The sequence below is a fragment of the Loxodonta africana genome, chromosome 13 (genome assembly GCF_030014295.1).
Source record: "Loxodonta africana isolate mLoxAfr1 chromosome 13, mLoxAfr1.hap2, whole genome shotgun sequence".
Taxonomy (NCBI): domain Eukaryota; kingdom Metazoa; phylum Chordata; class Mammalia; order Proboscidea; family Elephantidae; genus Loxodonta; species Loxodonta africana.
In genome coordinates this window covers 82,272,229-82,293,905 of record NC_087354.1, presented here as the reverse complement: position 1 = coordinate 82,293,905, position 21,677 = coordinate 82,272,229, and the positions used below count along the sequence as shown (strand labels likewise).

General features: G+C 39.4%; 1 protein-coding gene across 2 annotated transcripts in view; it reads left to right on the top strand.

Moving 5' to 3' along the window:
• PDGFC (platelet derived growth factor C) overlaps window positions 1-21,677 on the top strand; it is a 272,436-nt gene that overhangs the window by 174,434 nt on the left and 76,325 nt on the right. For both annotated transcript variants that reach the window (XM_003418499.3, XM_064267639.1), the window contains one exon: window positions 20,899-21,079. In XM_003418499.3, the coding sequence (XP_003418547.1) occupies window positions 20,899-21,079 (181 nt within the window). The remainder of the gene's footprint in view (window positions 1-20,898; window positions 21,080-21,677) is intronic.

The following is a 21,677-nucleotide window of genomic DNA, read 5'->3' as shown; positions in this document are numbered from 1 at the left end:
CTCATAGCGACCCTATGCACAACAGAACAAAACACTGCCCAGTCCTGAGACATCCTTGCAATCGTTGTTATGCTTGAGCTCATCGTTGCAGCCACTGTGTCAATCCACCTCGTTGAGGGCCTTCCCCTTTTCCGCTGACCCTATACTCTGCCAAGCATGATGTCCTTCTCCAGGGACTGATCCCTCCTGACAACATGTCCAAAGTATGTAAGATGCAGTCTCGCCATCCTTTCCTCTGAGGACCATTCTGGCTGTACTTCTTCCAAGACAGATTTGTTCGTTCTTTTGGCAGTCCATGGTACATTCAATATTCATCGCTAACACCACAATTCAAAGGCGTCAATTCTTCTTCGGTCTTCCTTATTCATCGTCCAGCTTTCACATGTATATGATGCGACTGAAAATACCATGGCTTGGGTCAGGTGCACCTTAGTCTTCATGGTGACATCTTTCCTCTTCAACACTTTAAAGAGGTCCTTTGCAGCAGATTTGCCCAATGCAATATGTCTTTTGATTTCTTTACTGCTGCTTCCATGGCTGTTGATCGTGGATCCAGGTAAAATGAAATCCTTGACAACTTCAGTCTTTTCTCCGTTCATCATGATGTTGCTCATTGATCCAGTTGTGAGGATTTTTGTTTTCCTTATGTTGAGGTGCAATCCAAACTGAAGGCTGTGCTCTTTGATCTTCATTAGTAAGTGCTTCAAGTCCTCTTCACTTTCAGCAAGCAAGTTTGTGTCATCTGCATAACGCAGGTTGTTTATGAGTCTTCCTCCAATCCTGATGCCCCGTTCTTCTTCATATAGTCCAGCTTCTTGGATTATTTTCTTAGCATACAGATTGAATAGGTATGGTGAAAGAGCACAACCCTGACGCACACCTTTCCTTTTACTTTAAACCAATCAGTATCCCCTAATTCTGTCTGAACAACTGCCTCTTGATCTATGTAAAGATTCCTCATGAGCGCAATTAAGTGTTCTGGAATTCCCATTCTTCACAATGTTATCCATAATTTGTTATGATCCACACAGTCGAATGCCCTTGCATAGTCAATAAAACACAGGTAAACATCCTTCTGGTATTCTCTGCTTTCAGCCAGGATCCATCTCACATCAGCAATGATATCCCTGTTTCCACGTCTTCTGAAACCAGCCTGAATTTCTGGCACTTCCCTGTCGATATACTGCTGCAGCTGCTTTTGAATGATCTTCAGAAAAATTTTGCTTGTGTGTGATATTAATGATATTGTTCTATAATTTCCTCATTCAGTTGCATCACCTTCCTTGGGCATAGGCATAAACATGGATCTCTTCCTGTCAGTTGGCCAGGAAGCTGTCTTCCATATTTCTTGGCATAGATGAGCGGGCACCTCCAGTGCTGCATCCGTTTGTTGAAACATCTCAATTGATATCCCAACAATTCCTGGAGCCTTGTTTTTCACCAGTGCCTTCAGAGCAGCTTGGACTTCTTCCTTCAGTACCATCGGTTCCTGATCATATGCCACCTCTTGAAATGGTTGAACATTGACTCATTTTTTTGGTATAATGACTCTGTGTATTCCTCCCATCTTCTTTTGATGCTTCCTGCATTCTTTAATATTTTCCCCATAGAATCTAGTGCAACTCGAGGCTTGAATTTTTTCTTCATTTCTTTCAGCTTGAGAGACGCTGAGCATGTTCTTCCATTTTGGTTTTCCATCTCCAGCTCTTTGCACATGTCATTATAATACTTTACTTTGTCTTCTCGAGACGACCTTTGAAATCTTCTGTTCAGTTCTTTTACTTCGTCAATTCTTCCTTTTGCTTTAGATGCTCAACATGTGAGAGCAAGTTTCAGAGTCACCTCTGACATCCGTCTTGATCTTTTCTTTCTTTCCTGTCTTTTCAGTGACCTCTTGCTTTCTTCATGTATGATGTCCTTGATGCCATTCCACAACTCATCTGGTCTTCTGTCACTAGTGTTCAATGCATCGAATCTATTCTTCAGATGTCTCTAAATTCAGGTGGGATATACTCAAGGTCATATTTTGGCTCTCGTGGACTTGCTCTGATTTTCTTCAGTTTCAGCCTGAACTTGCATATGAACAATTGATGGTCTGTTCCACAGTCGGCCCCTGGCCTTATTCTGACTGATGATATTGAGCTTTTCCATCGTCTCTTTCCACAGATGTAGTCAACTTGATTTCTGTGTGTTCCATCTGGCGAGGTCCATGTGTATAATCGCCGTTTATGTTGGTGAAAGAAGGTATTTGCAATGAAGAAGTCGTTGGTCTTGCAAAATTCTATCATTCTATCTCCAGCATTGTTTCTGTCACCAAGGCCATACTTTCCAACTACTGATCCTTCATCTTTGTTTCCATCTTTCGTATTCCAATCACCAGTAATTATCAATGCACCTTGATTGCATGTTCGATCAATTTCAGACTGCAGCAGCTGATAAAAATCTTCTATTTATTCATCTTTGACCCTAGTGGTTGGTGCATAAATTTGAATAATAGTGGTATTAACTGGTCTTCCTTGTGGGCGTATGGATATTATCCTATCACTGACAGTGTTGTACTTTAGGATAGCTCTTGAAACGTTCTTTTTGATGATGAATGCAACACCATTCCTCTTTGAGTTGTCATTCCCAGCATAGTAGACTACATGATTGTCTGACTCAAAATGGCCAATACCAGTCCATTTCAGCTCACATGTCTGTCAGTTTGTTGGACTGTGGGGGCTTTTGTGTTGCTGTGATGCTGGAAGCTATGCCACCAGTATTCAGATCCCAGCATGGTCACCCATGGAGGACAGATTTCAGTTGAACTTCCAGACTAAGTAAGACAGACTAGGAAGAAGGACCCGACAGTCTGCCGAAAAGCATTAGCCAGTGAAGACCTTACGAATAGCAGTGGAACATTGTCTGATATAGTGCTGGAAGATGAGCCCCCCCAGGTTGGAAGGCATTCATAAGATGACTGGGGAAGAGCTGCCTCCTCAAAGTAGAGTTGACCTTAATGACATGGATGGAGTAATAAAGCTTTTGGGACCTTCATTTGCTGATGTCACGCAACTCAAAATGAGAAGAAACAACTGCAAACATCCATTAATAATTGGAACCTGGAATTGTGAAGTATGAATCTAGGAAAATTGGAAATCATCAAAAATGAAATGGAATGCATGAACATCAATATCCTAGGCATTAGTGAGCTGAAGTGGACTGGTGTTGGCCATTTTGAATTGGACAATCTAGCTTTGTAGGTTGAATTTATGACTTATTTGCTGTCTGTTTATTTAATAATAAGATAATTTAAATCTACTAATTTCCCACCATGCACAATTTTAACCTTTTTTCACAGATGTCCATTGCTGTCTAGTCAATTCTAACTCATAGCAACCCTATAGGACAGAATAGAACTGCCCCATAGGGTTTCCAAGGAATGGCTAGTGAATTTGAACTGCTGACCTTTTGGTTAGCAGCCAAGCTCTTAACCGCTGTGTTACAAGGGCTACTTTTCGCAGATAAAAAAAAAAAAAAAAAAACATGTTGCTGTTGAGTCGATTCTGATTCATAGGTACCCTAAATGACAGAGTAGAACTGATAGGATTTCCAAGGAGCGCCTGGTGGATGCGACCACCGGGGTTTCCACTTTTCACAGATAGAGCTCTAATATTTTCAGAAAAATTACTTTCTGTTTTGTGTTAATTCTCTCAAACCTGCCAGTTATTTTGACTTCCACATTTTCTACATAGGTTTAAAATTCTACGTAAAGAGTGCCTGATAAATATTACCCAATTAATTAAAATAAACATCCGTAAAATTTATCCGCCCAAATTACCAAGTCAACTGATCTGTTTTATTTATAAAGCCCCTTAATGTTTCTCTAGCCCTTGAGCAGGACTATTTAGTCAAGATGAACAAAGACATATACGTTCTCTTCAGATAGCCCTCATAATAAAACAAATAGAGGCATATTTTAAATCTAAAAAAAGGGGCATATTTTAAATCTAGTAGGTACAGTGGTTTAGAACTTAAGAGCATGGGTTCTGGAGTTAGAATGCCAAAACTGAGCTTTTTCTCTACCTTTCCTGATTGTCATGGTTATTAAATGAGTTATTGTATAAAAAGCATCCAATGCACAGTTATCACTTAGGAAATGTAACTTTTTCTTGTGAACCTAAGTTCAAGCTTGGATAGACATTTCAGCATGTAAAGGTGACATCTAAATGGAACCTACAACTTCTTTTTCTGTGCGTGTTTAGATTCACCTTCTGGTAAACTAAAGTATAGACCGACAGCACCGTAGAGTAACTGCCATCTTAAGAATTGTATTACTTTCCCAATGAGGTCAGATTCCAGTTGACACTTGCAGAAAGCTGTGACGTTTTGAGATCTACATTTGTATTTTGGCAGGGTTTCACACTACCATCAAGTTTGATCATTCGTGGAGTAGATTTAATTGACAAGATTTTGGTTACTATAAACTAGAAACAGCCTGTTTTGCAAGGTTGGTTTATTTTTGTTGAAGGAAGCTGGGTGTCTGACAATTAGGCTTACCAGTGAATTTATGTCTTTGGAATACTCCCTACAATTTTACTTAGGCAAAAGAAAGCAGTCTGCATGCCCTCACTATTTTTAAATTCCCACACAAGAATGAAAATTTTGTCTACAACACCAGACTTGTATGTTAAACATAAAAGAACATAAATCCTCCCTGGGTCCCCAGGGGTATGCTGGAGAAAGGGAGTGATCACTATAAGCCACTTATCGCTGTGTGCACCGTATCATATCACTGTGAGAAAGTGAGGTTTGACTAGCTCATAAAATAGGGCTAATAAATCCTTTAAATACTGATGGCGGCAATTGTGCTCCTTGGAATTTAATACCTGAGAGGGTACCATAAGGATTACCTTGTCTCCAGAACAGTCACCTGGGCATGTAGAGATTTTTGAATTTAAGGATGACTGTGCTCTGCGATTTCACTTTTATGTGTCAAGTGTTGCTCGTTTTATAACCTCCCTTTTACTGAGCTGTGGCTTGCAGATAGGTCTTTCGACATTGTTTTATCCCCTCATTTTCTTTCTGATGTTTTGAGCTTTGTTAAATGTGCCAACCAACCAATTTCTGCTGTTAATTCCATAGTCTGCAAATGGCATTTTTTTTTTCAGAAGAAAAGCTTTGAATTATTAGGAAAGTCACTGGATTTAATGCTTTATTCTTTTTCTAGCCACACTCGACATTCTTAAACAAGCTACAAAGAAATGTGAAATCAAGTAGTAATGGAATGTGTTTGACTTTGTTTATTTGCTTTTGTTTTGGGTTTTTGTTTGTATTTGTCTTTCTGTGATTAGATACCAACAATGAAGGATGAGAATATTTTCCAGGTAGATCTTCTCTGAGTCTGTTTTACATGATCTTGGATGTAATTTAACTTTTAAAAAATTGTTATTTTTGTAACCATATCCTTTAGGTAAGGGCATTACTGCTTTAATTAAGAGGGAAAACTAAGCCTTAATAAATAATGATTTTCTTGGTACTTTGAAATTCCATCCACATCTCAACAATTGTTGGATATGACCATAAAAATTAATGGTAGACTAATTGGATGAAATTTAGAATTATATTGTTACGAAAAAATCTCGAAATGCCTATTTTACTATCAGATAATTAGTAACTTATGTTAAAAAAAAAAATAAATGTTAGAGCCTACTTTTTTCATAGGAAAAAACATGGCTTTTTTTTTTTTTTTAAGATGTTCATTTTGTTTAACCTTAATGGAATACAGAACTATATAGTTTTTAAGCACTGTGATAAATCCATGTGCCAGACTTGCATGAGCATGTAAGAATTAATTGCCGGCTGACTAGCTCAAATCCAGAAATGGTTATGATGATTAAGTTTACTTTTTAAATCTCATCACATTCAGCAGAAAATGTTACATGAAATAAGTAATAAATTACACATTCCCCTTCAGTTATTTGCAAGATAGTAATTTTTATATTAGTATATAAGTTCGATAAAGCCAAGTTAGATAAAGAATTGTTTCTTAATTAGCTCTTAGTTAACATTTATAATCCATTTATTCCCCAGTGTGATTAAAAGCCTTTTAAAACGTTTTTTAAAGAACCTACAGATCTTTTTTTTTTTTTTTTTTTTTACAGATCAGATGAACACATACTGGTGTTTCTTTTTTGACAGAAATATGAAAGAAAGCATATATGATAAAGTAACTGTGGGAGGTGTTTATTTCAGCTTTCCTGACTATGATATTTTTTCTATTAAGATGCTTTCTCTATTAAAAACGTTATAATTGTTATTTTGAAAAAAATGATCTTTAGGAGAATTTTGACACAGTGTGTTCTCCCCAACTACCTTATTGAAAATGACTTCATAATTATCAAATCTATCAGATACTTTTCAGTTTTCACCTTCTTTGATTTTTTTTTTTTTTTTTTTTGGCATTAGGCACTCATTGTTGACCACTTCTGGTGAAATTTCCCCCTTCCCCTCTTCCCTTAGCTTCTGTACCATCGCTCATGGGTGGTTTTCCTCTTGCTTGCATAACTCCTCTTTTTCAGGATTTTTAAAGTATCTTTTCTTCTTTTGCTTTATATGCTGTTTCCTAGAATTCCATACCCAGACTTTCTATAGTTAAAATGGAAGACTAATTCACGTTGATGAAGAAACTCAAACGGTGCCCAATTACGTATAGTGAACTGTGACCCCTCTGATATCCCGCTCCCACACACCTAACCCCGGTCCTTACCAGTCTTCATCGTTAGCAGTTTCACCCGTGGCCCCACAGACATTACATGTGCGAAACACGCCAGTGTACTGTCCAGGTATAAAACTTGTTTCTCTCGTTTCTTTTCTAATTTAATATGTTTTGAAAATCACGCTGAGTCGGTACATTGGCTGCCAACTATTGCGTTATTATGACTGTATCATAGTATACTTAACCAACTTTCTATTAATGGTTCACTTAGGTTAATTCAAAAATTTATTATTAAAAAGAGGTGTTTATATTATATCTCCACAATAGGTATTTACTCTTTCCAGACTGAGTGAAAACCAGATTCAAATTACATTGAAAATGATGATAAACAATACAATTTCATTTTGGAAGTACTAGTAATCTATTACAAATTGTTGTATGCATGTATTTTCCTTAAGGAGTGATGGTTTTTCTAATAAGCATTATTACTATTGCTGTCATGATTATTTAAATTAGCATCAACTTCAGTCACCTTCACTCATTTTTTTTGTCATTTCTTTCATTGACCACATAAAGACATTGTTTTTTGTATGTAACATTTCCCTCTTGGATCAGTTTTTTGTTTCATCAAAACATGTCCTTGAGTAATCATTGCCAACATGCCTATGGCTTATTACTCTAAGATCTTCTTGAATTTCAAATATGCCCTTGTGTTTTTTCCCTCATGTATGAATGTTTTTTGTCTGGGTAGGGATTTTTCAGTTGAAAATCTGATGCTTATAAATTGTTTGAAATGTGACTCCATTGTCTTCTAGAATCAGGGGCTGATAAAAAGTCTGATGCCATTCTGATTCTCAGCCTTTGTGTAGTGCTCTCTTTTTCTCCCCTTCCCCTTTCTTTTTGAATGTACTTAGGACTTTTTTTCTCTACTCTTGGTATATAAAATTTCACCACAGTTTTCATCGCATAGATTTTCCAAATTAATCTTGCCTGGCAATTACTTGTCCCTTCAATCTGAAGATTTCGTTTTTTCTTCCACTTGGAACATTCTTGGTGGTATTCATCATGTACTTTCCTCTATTCTGTTCTCTCCTCTCCTCTCCCTGTTGTTAGTATGTCAGAGCAGCCAGACTTAGCCTCCATACCACATTTTGAAATTTGCATTGGTCTTTGATAGAAAGTATCAGCTCAGACTTCTAGCTCTCTCATTGACTTTTTAGCTAGTATTTCTGCTACTTACAACACCTGTTTGAGATTTTAGTTTCAAAAGTACTCTTTAATGTCTATTTTGTTTAAGAGAAAATTTTTCAAGTGAGTTTTTTTGATTTGTTTTATATTGCATTCTTATTCTTTTGAGTATACTAACTGTACTTACAAACTTTTACTTTTTGCCCTGTTAACTTTTATTTTCCATTGTATTGTGCTTGATGTCTTTTTTCTGTAAAGTTGGCATTCCTCAAATATTTGATGATCCTGTGTCTATGTTGTTTTATATGTGGGATCTGCTGTTTCTCTCTCAGTATCTGCTGCTGACTTTCACCTCCCTGTTGTGACTGGAGGAAGGCCAGGATGAGCAATCAGATGGAATGTGCTGTGAATTTCTTTCCCATTGTAGTGGCTCTTCCCACCTTCCTGGGGACTATCTGGCTTCTCAGGATACAGTGACCACTGCACACGGCTTTAGATTAAGCACAAAGTATCATTATTAAATTAGCACAGAGAGGTTGGGGGGGCAAAGGGTCCAACTTCTCTCAGTGCCGCTCCCACTTAATCCGCCAGATTTGTCACTGTCCCTCCTACACTTTGTATTAATTCGTATATCTGTGGGTTTCCTGAATCTCTACTATATGTAACAGTTTTCTCCAAATGCATTTTGAATTCTGGTTTCCTCTGTACAGCTGCTTCTAGCTGGAAAAAGTATTTTTCAGTGATTTTTCAAATATCCAAGCACTGTAATCATACTTTTTAAATTCTTATTTTCCAGAGCTGCAGTAGTTTGTTTTATATGTTTATTTCACAGAATTATGGTGAATGAAAGAGTGAGGGATTTCTGCTTGTCTTGCCATGCTGATCTAGTAGCAGCCCCAGACTCATCTTATTCTAAAGTTCTAATGGAAAAATCACTTTCACCCATTAACCATCACAGAGGACTTGCAAATGTCTTCCTCATCCATTTCTCCCTCCTGAGGTGCAAGCTCAAATGTCTAGCTGACCAATTACCGTGCATCTTCACTTTTGCACTCTTCAGGCACCTCAGACCATCTGTTGTAAAACTGAATTTTATCTAATTCCTCTCATGTGCCCTCAAATTAAAAAAAAAAAAAAAAATCAGTTTTCCTCTTTTTCTTGCTTCCTCCTGCTGGAAGGAAACCCTGGTGGTGTAGTGGTTAAGTGCTATGGTTGCTAACCAAAATGTTGGCAGTTCAAATCCACCAGGTGCTCCTTGGAAACTCTAGGGGGCAGTTCTGCTCTGTCCTATAGGGTCGATATTGAGTTGGTATCAACTCAATGACAAGGGGTTATGGGTTTCTTCTGCTGGGAACATCTTAGTCATCCTGGTTACAAACCTTGGAAATACCCTTGTTTTCTCTTTGTCCCTCCTTATCCAACTAAAAAACTAACCCCCCAAAATTGTTTATACTTGCTAATATTCTTTCCTGTACATTTCTACTGTCATTGCAGTGATTTCTCTGATTTCATGTTTTTCATTGTTATGAGAGTTATCTTTGTAAAAACAAACATAAAAAAATGTAATCATATTGCTTCCTTCATCTAAAATCTTCCAGGGCTTTGCCTTGTGTGTTGCAGGGGTTTCAAAGTCGGATACCTACAGAGGCAAGTCATATAAATAAATGAAGATATCTGTGTATTAAAAAGAAAAGAAAGAAGAAAGTAGAAGGGATTAAAAAAAAAAAAAAAAAAAAAACTAGAAAGAGGATATCCCATCTAAAGGAAGCTATTTACATTTAGCTGCAGTCCAAGTTACCCTACAGGAATGAAGGCCAAGTGTCCATTCGTTATTCACCACACATTGACGCAGTGATTACCATGCGAGGCGTTGCTCTAAATGCTTGGGATAAGGAAGTAAAAATAACATAGATATCTTCTCTCCGGGAGGTGACATCAGTTCTGAAGATCTGAGCCTTCACAGAGTCACACTAAAGCTGACAATAATTAGTCATATGAGATCTTCAAATTGAAAGACACAGAGAGAGAGAAATCAGTCCAGGTTTTTCTGTGAACTTTCATTTTTCAAAATGTTGATTTAAATTTTCTACAGAAACATCAGGTTTATTAAATCTGTGCTTATCTGTTTGTAACGTCAGGCCTACAAAATAATATTCTAATATGGTACTCCGAAATACCAAGGCCTTCTGACCTAAACTTATTTTTCCAGCTTGATTTCCATCTGCTTCTCTGGTTCCCATTTGCTGTTCACAGGTTGTGCTGGGCCTTTTCCTCCTTCCGTTGTGTCTTGGGCGTTGTACTTCTAGCTATAATGCATTTCCATTTCTCTCCGTTTTTAACCTTAGTCAGTCAGTAGTCGTTGTTGTTAGATGTTTTCAAGTTGGTTCCAACTAATACAGACCCTATGTACAACAGAACAAAATGCTGCCAGGTCCTGTTCCATCCTCACAATCATTGCTATGTTTGAGCCCATTGTTGCAGCCACTGTATCAGTCCATCTCATGGAGGGTCTTCCTCTTTTTTGCTGACCCTGTGCTTTACCAAGCATGATGTCTGTCTTAGTTATCTAGTGCTGATACAACAGAATTACCACAAGTGGATGGCTTTAACAAAGAAAAATGTATTCTGTCACAGTTTAGGAGGCTAGAAGTCTGAATTCAGGGTGCAATCTCCAGGGGAAGTCTTTGTCTCTGTCAGCTCTGGGGAGAGGCTCTTGTCTTCAGTCTTCCCCTGGTCTAGGAGCTTCTCAGTGCAGGGACCCCAGGTCCAAAGGACACTCACTCCTGGCTCCTCTTGCTTGGTGGTAATGAGGCCTCCCGTCTCTCTGCTTGCTTCTCTTTTTTATATCTCAAAAGAGATTGATTCAAGATACAACCTAATCCTATAGATGAAGTCCTGCCTCATTAACATAATTGCCTCTAATCCTGCCTCATTAACATCATAGAAATAAGATTTACAGCACACAGGAAAATCACATCAGATGACAGAATGGTGTATAATTACACAATACTGGGAATCATGGCCTAGCCAAATTGACACACATTTTTGGGGGGACACAATTCAATCCATAACATTACACTCTTTGGCTCCCAAAAATTCATGTCCTTGCCACATGCAGAACACATTCACCCCATTATATCATAGCAAAAGTCTTAAATCAACTCCAAGTCCAAAATCCAAAAATTCCTCTTCATCTGTGAAATCTAGAACACAAGTTGTATGCTTCTAAAGTACAATGGTGGAACAGACACAAGCTAGACATTTCAATTACACATGGGAGAAACTGGAGGGAAAGAAGGGATAACAGGCACCAAGCAAGTTAGCAGAACATATTACATTAGCCCTCAAGGCTTGAAAATAACCCTCTGTTCTTTAACACCTTTTCGGCAATGACCCTGCCCTCCAGACTTTGGGTGTTGGCCACACTCTCTGGATTCTGGGTGAAGGCCTCTTGGCCCTGGGCTTCAGCTCTGCCTTCCAGGCCCACTGGAAAGGCAACTCTGCTCACTCGCATTTGGGCAGCCCCAGCTTTGAGCATGGGATTCAGCCCCATCCTGCTGGCACTCATGAAAGGCAGCCTTGCACTCTGGAACAGAGTTGAGGAAGATCTGACTCTTTGGAAACCTAAACCCTAGAGGCCATGGCTCCATCCTTTGAGACCCCAGAGTTGGTGGCCCTACCCTATGAGATCGAGGCAGCGCTACTTCCTACGATCCTTGTCTCTTCAACTTCTGATTCCTGGTTCCTTGGAATCTTGGCCCCTTGGGGCTCACACCCTGTGTCTGCCCTGCTTGGGGCAAGTGTTCCAAAGCGTTCCAAAGAGTGTTCCAAAGCTCTTTAGGTCCTCTGATAAGTGTCTGGAGGCACCCCATTCCGCCACTAAATTTCAGCTGGAAGGCACTCAGCTTTCTTGTCTCGTGGGTTTGGCAAGCCTTGTTCCACCCATAAGTGCTCAGAGGCCCCTCAGTCCATAGGAAACCTCCTGCCAAATGCACTCAGCTCTTTTGCTCCATGGGTCAGCTCTAGTACCTTCTCATGCTGATCTTCTGGTTCTGCTGCTGGCTGTCCCCATCTGTGCCATCTCCAGTGTAACAGCTCCCCTCACTTCCGTCTGAGCCGTCACCAGAATTGTCTTTGACATCCATAATTCCACTAACAGTCTCTTCAAAGCAATCTAGGCTTTTACCACTGGGTACTTTAAAACTCTTCCAGCCTCTATCCATTCACAGTTTCAATACTGCTTCTGCATTTTAGGTACCTCTTAGAGCAGCACCTCACTCTTCCTGTACCAAATCCTGTCTTAGTCTTCTAGTGCTGGTATAATCGAACTACTACAATGGCTTTAACAAAGAGAAATTTATTCTCTCACAGTTTAGGAGGCTAGAAGTCCAAATTCAGTGTGCCAGCTATAAGGGAAGGCTGTCTGTTTTTGTCGGCTCTGGGGAAACGTCCTTGTCATCAGTCTTCCCCTGGTCTAGGAGCTTCTCAGTACAGAAACTCTAGGTCCAAAAGACACGTGCTCCTGGCCCTTCTTGCTTGGTGGTAATGAGTTACCTCTCCCCCATCTCTATCCTCTTCAAAAGAGATTGACTCAGAGTGCACCTTAATCTTGTAGATTGAGTCCTGCATCTTTAACATGCCTCTAATCCTGCTTCATTGACATTATAGAGGTAGGATTTACAACAAATAGGAAAATCACAGCAGATGACAAAATGGTGTATAATCACACAGTACTGGGAATCATGGCCTAGCCAAGTTGACACACATTTCTAGAAGACACAATTCAAATCCATTACAATGTCTTTCAGGGATTTGTCCCTCCTGATAACATGCCCTGAGTACCTGAGACGAAGTCTCGCCGTCTTTCCTTCTAAGGCACATTCTGGTTGTACTTCTTCCAGGACAGATTTTGTTTGTTCTTCTGGCAGTCCATGGTATATTCAGTATTCTTTACCAACACCACATTCAAAGGCACCAGTTCTTCTACACTTCTCCTTACTCATTGTCAACCCTTTGCGTACATATAAGGCGTCTGAAAAAACCATGGCTTGGGTCAGTACACCTTAGTACTCAAAGCCATCTTTGCTTTTTAACACTAAAGAGGTCTTCTATAGCAGATTTGGCCAATGCAATACATCATTTGTTTTCTTGACTGCTGCTTGCATGGGCTTTGAGTGTGGATCCAAGTAAAATGAAATCCTTGACCACTGAAGTTTTTTCTGTTTATCTTGATGTTGCTTATTGCTCCAATCGTGAGGATTTTTGTTTTCCGTACATTGAAGCGTAATCCATACCGAAGATTGTAGTCTTTGATTTTCATCAGTAAGTGCTTCAAATCCTGTTTGTTTTCAGCAAGCAAGGTTGTGTCATCTGCATATTGAAGTTGTTAACGAGTCTTCCTCCATTTCTGATGCCACATTCTTCATATAGTCCAACTTCTCTGATTATTTGCTCAGCAAACAGACTGAATAAGTATGGTGAAAAGATACAACCCTGACACACACCTTTCTTGACTTTAAACTGTGCAGTTTCCTCTTGTTCTGTTTGAACAATTACCTCTTGATCTATGTACAGGTTCCTCATGGGCACAATGAACTGTTCTGGAATTCTCATTCTTCACAATCTTGTCAATAATAGTTATGATCTGCACAGTTGAATGCCTTTGCATAGTCAATAAAACACAGATAAACATCTTTCTGGTATTCTTTGCTTTCAGCTAAGATCCATCTGACATCAGCAATGATATCGCTCTTTCCATGTCCTTTTCTGAATCCCACCTGAAATTTCTGTAAGTGCCCTGTCGACGTACTGCTGCAACTGTTTTTGAATTATCTTCAGCCAAGTTTTACTTGTATGTGATATTAATGATATCCTTTGATAATTTCTGCATTCTGTTGGATCCCCTTTCTCTGGAATGGTCACAAATATGGATCTCTTCCAGTCAGTTGGTCAGGTAGCTCTCTTCCAAATTTCTTGATATAGACGAGTGAGTTTCCAGAGTTGTATGTGTTTGTGGAAACATCTCAATTGATACTTCATTAATTCCTGGAGCCTTGTTTTTCACCAGTGCCTTCAGTTCAACTTGGATTTCTTCCTTCAGTACGATTGGTTCTTGATCATGTACTACCTCCTGAAATGATTGAATGTCGACGGATTCTTTTTGGTACAGTGACTCTGTGTATTCCTTCCATCTTCTTTTGATGCTTCCTGCTTTGTTCAATATTTTCCACGTAGATTCCTTCAATATTGCGACTCAAGGCTTGAATTTTTTCTTCGGTTCTTTCAGTTTGAGAAATGCCAAGGATATTCTTCCCTTTTAGTTTTCTAACTCCAGGTCTTTGCATATTTTACTGTAATATTTTGTCTCCTTCAGCTGCTCTTTGAAATTTTCTGTTCAGCTCTTTTACTTCATTTCTTCCTTTTGTTTTAGCTACTTGATGTTCAAGAGTAGGCTTCAGGGTCTCTTCTGACATTCATTTTGGTCTTTTCTTTCTTTCTTGTCTTTTCAGTGACCTTTTGCTGTTTTCATGTGCCTTCTTACTACTTGTCTGGTCTTCAGTCATTAGTGTTCAGCGTGTCAAATCTATTCTTAAGATGGTCTTTAAATTCAGTGGGATATACTCAAGGTCATACTTTGGCTCTTGTGGCCTTTTTTTCATTTTCTTCAGCTTCAACTTAAACTTGCATATGAGGAATTGATGGTCTGTTCCACAGTTGGCCCCTGGCCTTGTTCTGACTGATGATATTGTGCTTCTCTATCTTCTCTTTCCATAAATGTAGTTAATTTGATTTCTGTATGTTCTGTCTGGCAAGGGCATGTATAGTCACCATTTATGTTGTTGAAAAATGTATTTGCAATGAATAAGTCATTGGTCTTGCAAAATCCTATCTTGGAATCTCCAGCATTATTTCTTTCACCAAAGCCATATTCTCTAACTACTGACCTTTCTTTATTTCAAAATTTTGAATTCCAGTCACCAGTAATTATCAATGTATCTTGATTGCATGTTTGATCGATTTCAGACAGCAGAAGTTGGTACAAGGCTTCAGTTTCTTCATCTTTGGCATTAGTGGTTGGTGCATAAATTTGAATAATAGTCTTATTAACTAGTCTTCCTTGTGGGCTTATGAATATTATTATATCACTGACAACATTGTACTTCAGGATAGATCTTGAAATGTTCTTTTTGAGGAAGAATGCAACGCCATCCTTCTTTATTTTGTCATTCGTGGCGTAGTAGACCATATGATTGTCTGATTCAAAATGGCCAGTACCAGTCCATTTCAGCTCACTAATGTCTAGGATATTTTTGATGACTTTTAATTTTCCTAGATTCATACTTTGTACATTCCATGTTCCAATTATTAATGGATGTTTGCATCCATTACTTCCCCTTTTGAGTCTTGCCACATCAGCAAGGTCAACTCTACTTTGAGGATGCAGCTTTTACCCAGTAGTATTTTGAGTGCCTTCTAACCTTAGGGGCTCATGTCTTGGCATTATATCATACTGTATTCTGCTACTATTCATAAGTTTTTCACTGGCCAGTGTTTTTAGAATTAGATCACCAGGTCCTTCTTCCTCATCTGTCTTAGTCTGGAAGTTCTGCTGAAACCTGTCCACGGTGGGTGACCCTACTGATACTTAAAATACCGTTGACATAGCTTCCAGCATCACAGCAACATACGAGCCACCACAGGATGACAGATGAGTGGTGTTCTATCAAATGTCTTAGAGTGAGTTCTCTGGAGAAGCAAGACTAGTGAAGCATATATGTACAGAGAGAGAGATTTATCTCTAGGAAATGGCTCACATGGTTGTAGAAGCTGGCAAGTTCCAATTCCGTGGGTTAGGCATCAGGCTGGATGCTTCTTCTGACTCACATGGGTACAGGGGCTCACAAACCCAAGATCAGCAGGTCAGAGGGACAGCCACTTGCTCATAGACTGTAAAAAAAATAGAAGCTAACAAATCCAAGATTGGCAGGTCAGATGGCTGGCCACTGGCTCATGGACTATGGAGGCTAACAAATCCAAGATTGACAGGTCAGATGGCAGGCCACTGGCTCATGACTATGGAAGCTTACAAATCATTGCAGGTACTCATTGGCAGCCCAAATGTCACATCCCTTTGTAAGTCAACCCTAATCTTACTGTATACAATTACTATCACTTTTCCAGTGTTCCAAAGTTCTTCCAAATACTCTCATTAGAGCACTTCGCAGTCTGTTTTACGGATCCTGAGCCCAAAGAATCTATAGTTTCATCTTTGTGTCTTGAGAGAATCTAACATAGCACTTTGCACAAAGTCAATGTGTAATAAACACTTATAGAATGATTGACCAGGCTTTAAATCTAGCAGTGGTGGTAATCCATATCAGATAGATTTATCTACCAAGCACAGAACAAAGATTTCTCCTATGAATAGAAGCTTTGTTTCACTTGTAAACAATCTTGATATAAAAACTACTCTCTGATAAAAATGGTGATTATGCACTGTGGTATCATTATATCTGAAATAGTTGCCTGGGTCCATTCTACACACTCCTCCTACGTCCCAGCGCATATATGCCAAAACTCTTGAAATGGTTATACTGGCTGGCTTGTACCTTTGTTATTTATAGCCCTGGACTTGTCATATGATATAGCAAAAACATTCTCTCCTGTTTGTATTTGAGTTTTCTTATTTATTGCTTTTAAACTCCCAAGGCTATGTTCAAAGACAGGTGTGTGGGAGATGAGCGGGAGGGATGCACAGTAGAAATGAGAAGCAGACTTTATCGAATGGCACATGTATGCCAGTAATAATGTTTTAGACACTGTACGTATGCTGTCCTGTTTTTCCTTCCTAAAACATCCCTGTGAGGTAAGTTGCGTTACCCTCAATTTACAGATGAGGAAATGAGGTCGAAATGGGTTAAGTTACATTCCATAAGAGAGTCGTAGGTATCTCCTTAAAAGTATGATTTATAAGAAAAATTAGTACACCATATACTTGGCCATTTTTCAACGTTATTTTTCTGTAAAGTTAGTACTACACACAAAATAAAAAATATATTGTTGTTGTCTGGAATCTACTGGAAACCCTAATGGCATAGTGGTTAAGCACTACAGCTGTTAACCAAAAGGTCAGCAGTTTGAATCCACCGGGTGCTCCTTGGAAACTCTATGGGGCAGTTCTGCTCTGTCCTATAGGATCACTGTGAGTGGGGATCGACCTGAGGACAATGTTGTTTTTTTTTTTTTTTTTCCTTTTGGGGGGGATCTACAGAATATAGACTTTTTTTTTTTTTAATCTACTGGTGATTTTCTACCTAGTCAGACTTCCCTTTTATATAATTAAAGTTTTGAATGCCCTTTTTAGTATTCTGAAAAACAATTCATAGAAATGATCACACACACACTTTATTAAAATAAACATAATGGCCCTTCCGTTTATAAAGGAGAAATAATAGCAAAGTAATTTACGTTAAAATAATACGTATTTCAATACATAAATGCTCAGCACAGTGATACTGGAGAAATAAAAGGAAGTAGCTAGATGTTTCCATCTTTTAAGTAGACTCATTTCAAATGTGACAGCTATAGATATAGTCTAATATGCATGTGTTTAATTATTTTAATTGTGAAGCAAGTATTACAAGCAGTGTTGCTGTTGGTGACATGTTTTTCTAAAATGGTGAGTAGTTCTTGGTAAAGTTCCAAACAAAGGACAGACTTCCCTCAATTTTTTTGGTAGTTGAATTTCTGAACAATGTGGCTTAAATGACAACTGTGTAAAACATGCTTGTGTTTATATGTAACATTGTTAGGTTTCAGGCTGGGATGAATAATGGCAGAATTTTCACCCACATGATTTGTCTCATGATATATTTGGAAGGCATGGGGGGTTTGTGGCAGGAATTTGATTCTGAGGCTTTGCAATGTTGAGATTCCCTGGTCCTTGCACATGACATTTCAGTAGTGTCCTTCTCGCTCCTGGTCCTTGAGACAACTAAGTGACTGTACACATTTATGAAACATACTCTGTCTTAGTTACTATGAATATGGCATTGGGGTGGCATCTGACCTTCTCTGACTTCTCAGGGGAAAGGAGGACGAAGGTCAACAGCACGAGGCTGATTCCCATCAGACAGCGGCCAGACAAGCTTCCTCACTCTGCCATCTTTACCAATTCTGACACCAACTTCCCCTCCCATAGCACTCTCTGCTGGGTTCATTGCAGTGGCCACACAGACACATAGTCACAATTATGGGGTTTATTAGAGAAGCAATAGTTACAATTAAGGCCCAAGACCACTCAGTTCTTTCATCAGGATATCCTCTCCCCATCTGTGCTGGCAGGCACACCTCTCCCTGGCCTTCAGTCTCTGCCCAAAGGCACTCACTTTCTCTCTCCATGGGCTAGGAAGGCCACTGCGCCATCTGCTGCCAGGTCTCTGCTGCTGGGTCTCTCCTGTTGGTCTTTCTTTCCTTGGTGATGGTGGGCTCCTCCCTTTCTGCTCTGGAATTAGCTGTCTTTTAAGGCAAAACTGACCAATCCGCTTGGTAGGCCACAATTACCCCATCCTACAGTCACCTGGGTGGGAGTTATAAGACCGTGGCTAAGAAAGGCCACAGACAAAAGTAATTAATGGCACTGCAGTTACTTAGTGCTGCTATAATAGAAATACCACAAGCAGATGGCTTTAACAAACAGAAGTTTATTTTTTCACAATTTAGGAGGCTAGAAGTTTGAGTTTAGAGCACCAGCTCTACAGGAAGGCTTTCTCTCTCTGTCGGTTCTAGAGGAAAGTCCTTGTCTCTTTTAACTTCTGCCCCTAGGCAATCTTCATGTGTCTTGACATCTCTCTTCCCCAGTCTCTACTGTCTTGCTTGCTTATTTAATCTCTTTTATATCTCAAAAGGGATTGATTCAAGATACGCCTTAATCTTGCCTCATTAACATAACAGACATAACCTAATCTTCATTAACATAACCTTTTAATCCTACCTCGTTAATATAGCAAACAACCCATTCACAAATGGGATATAACTACGTGCAGAAGTTGGGATTTACCATACATCACAAAATGGAGGATAATTACATCAGATCAAAAAATGGAGGATAACTACACAATACTGGGAATCATGATCTACCTAGCCAGGTTGACATGTATTTTGGAGGAACACAATTCAACCTATGATAATTCTCCTATGGGGCAATACTGCTGCAAAATGGTGGTAGTGGTAGTCCCACAACCTAACTTCAAGGGGGATAATGTGAATCAAGATCAGCCCAAGGCTGATTCCTATGAGGTAGAGGTCAGATACATCTCCACCCTACAACCGTTTTACCAATTCTGACATCAGCCATCTCTCCCACGGCACTCTCTACTTCTCTGCTGAGTTCAATAATTCATTGCAGTGGCCACATAGAACTCCCAAACTACACTTACATTTAGTTTATTATGGAAGTAACATGGTACAACTTGGACTCAGGTTCAACAGGCTACAACTCGGGATTACGATCAGGAAACATGTAGGCAATGTCTGGAAGGCTCCCCCAAAGAAGAGAGCATATCCCACCCTTCTTCAGTGCAGGGCAGCTCTCTCAACTTTCTGGCCGTACAAGCAAGCAGACCCTTCTCTCAGCCGTGCACACCGCCTCCCGGCTTTGTAGGCTTCCTCTTAGCCCCTGAGGAAAGGCTTCTCTTCTCCCTGCCACCTGTCACCACCGACTCTGCTGCAGGGCCCTGTCCAGGCCTGTCATTGTCTTCACTGTTACAGCCTTTGACACGTGTTACAGCTCTTTTAGAAGGTTCCTTGCCTCCTTTCTCTCTGCTTCTCTTCTCTCTTGCCCTTTCTCCCTTCTGCTTCTCCCTGCTTCCTGTTTGAAAAACCTCTGTGGGGTTAACTGCATATATACATAAACTCCTCATCAATTTCAAGGCATGACCCTCCCACCAGGGCCACGAACTGACCACTCTTGTCTCAGTGGGCCACAGAAACTTCATTTGCATAGTCTATAGTCACTTCATGTGTGTAGTATACTGATCAGTCCCTGCAAGGCTCATACCAATCACAGGGCAGGCTACAGCCCAGGACCGCACAAAAAGTACCAAGGAAATGTAACAAACCCTCTGGGGTAGAAAACATAGGGCAAAGAAAACTCCTTAGGGCTTAGGGAAAAAATCTGTCAAGATGTTTGTCCGAAGAACCAAGGCAAAAGGCCACAAGAGGCTCATTTTACCACAGCTTCTCTCATTGAGAATCAGTGATGTAAACCTTCCTAACCAAAATTAATCAAGTATTCCTTATGTTTAAGGTACTGTGTGCAGAGCTGTGTGAAATAGAAATGCCTAAGATCTGATTTCTTTTTTCAAGAGTTTCACCACCTTATAATTCAGACAATCGGTTACTTACACAGGATAAATATTAAAAATATGTGCTTATCAAAAAGAGAAAGATGACCGTGAGCCGAGAACACCAGGAAAGCTTCATGGAGGTCATAGAGTACAAAGTGAGATTTGAAAGACGTGTACATACTGAAATGACTATAGAAAAGCTTGCATCCCAGATGAGGAGAGGGAGCCAAGAAGTGTGCCTGGGTTGACGTACTTCACTGTCAGAGAGTAATGGGTAATAATAATAGAAATTGGGATTGAGGCAAGTCATGCCCATACCATACCTGATCTTGAAAATTATTAAATCGAGTTATTCATTAATCGAAGATCAGGTATGGTAGCTCCATACAGAATACTAAGTTTTGAGATGGCTAATTAGTAAATTTGGAGTTTGTTAACAGTCAAACTGGAGGGCTTAAAATAGAAGACTCATATTTCCTAAAAGGAGAACATATTTTTAGTGTTTTCTCATCTTGGGAATATTTAATTATATTTACTCAGCTGAATTCAGGGCTAACTCATAGCTGTTGACAACAGATGCATTGTGGATCTAGAGACGTGTGAATTTGAATTGCCAAAGTAACAGGTCATGAATTTATGTCTTTTATTCTCTTTGTCTCCCTACAGGTATGATTTTGTAGAAATTGAGGAACCCAGTGATGGAACTATTTTAGGGCGCTGGTGTGGTTCTGGTGCTGTGCCAGGAAAGCAGATTTCTAAAGGAAATCAAATCAGGATAAGATTTGTATCTGATGAATATTTTCCTTCTCAACCCGGGTTCTGCATTCACTACAGCATTGTTATGCCAGTAAGTACCATTTCGAGAACCGTGTGTTTAAGTGAGTCCGTTATGTGTTTATTTTTATACTTTCAAACTAGAAGAGGAAGAAAAACAAAATACAAAAATATTTCCCTAGCTTGCATTCCCACTTCTAATTCAAGTCACTATAGATTGTTTGTTAGCAGAATTAAATACCTTAACGTTACCAAAAAAATATAATGTGTTTTTTTCAACATTTAGAAGACTGTAGCCTCCCTACCTCACAATTCACTATCTGGTTTTTCAGTGTTGATGAGAAATTACAGAAGGTGTATGATGGTCAAGGTTGTGTGTCAGCTTGGCTTTGCCATGATTCTCAGTGGTTTAGCAGTTATGTAGTGATGTAAACTGCCAGCTTGGTAATGATATAGTTATCCCCCATTTTGTGATCTGATATAATCATCTTCCTGATGAAATTTGATATAATGTAATCACCTCCATGATGAGATCTGCTATGAGCAACCAGTCAGTTGAAACGGAGTTTCCTTGGGGGTGTGGCCTGCCACCAGTATATAAATGGACATTCCAGCCAGGCTCCCACTCTGGATCCTGTGTCCGACTCATCATCATCTGACCTCTGATTCTT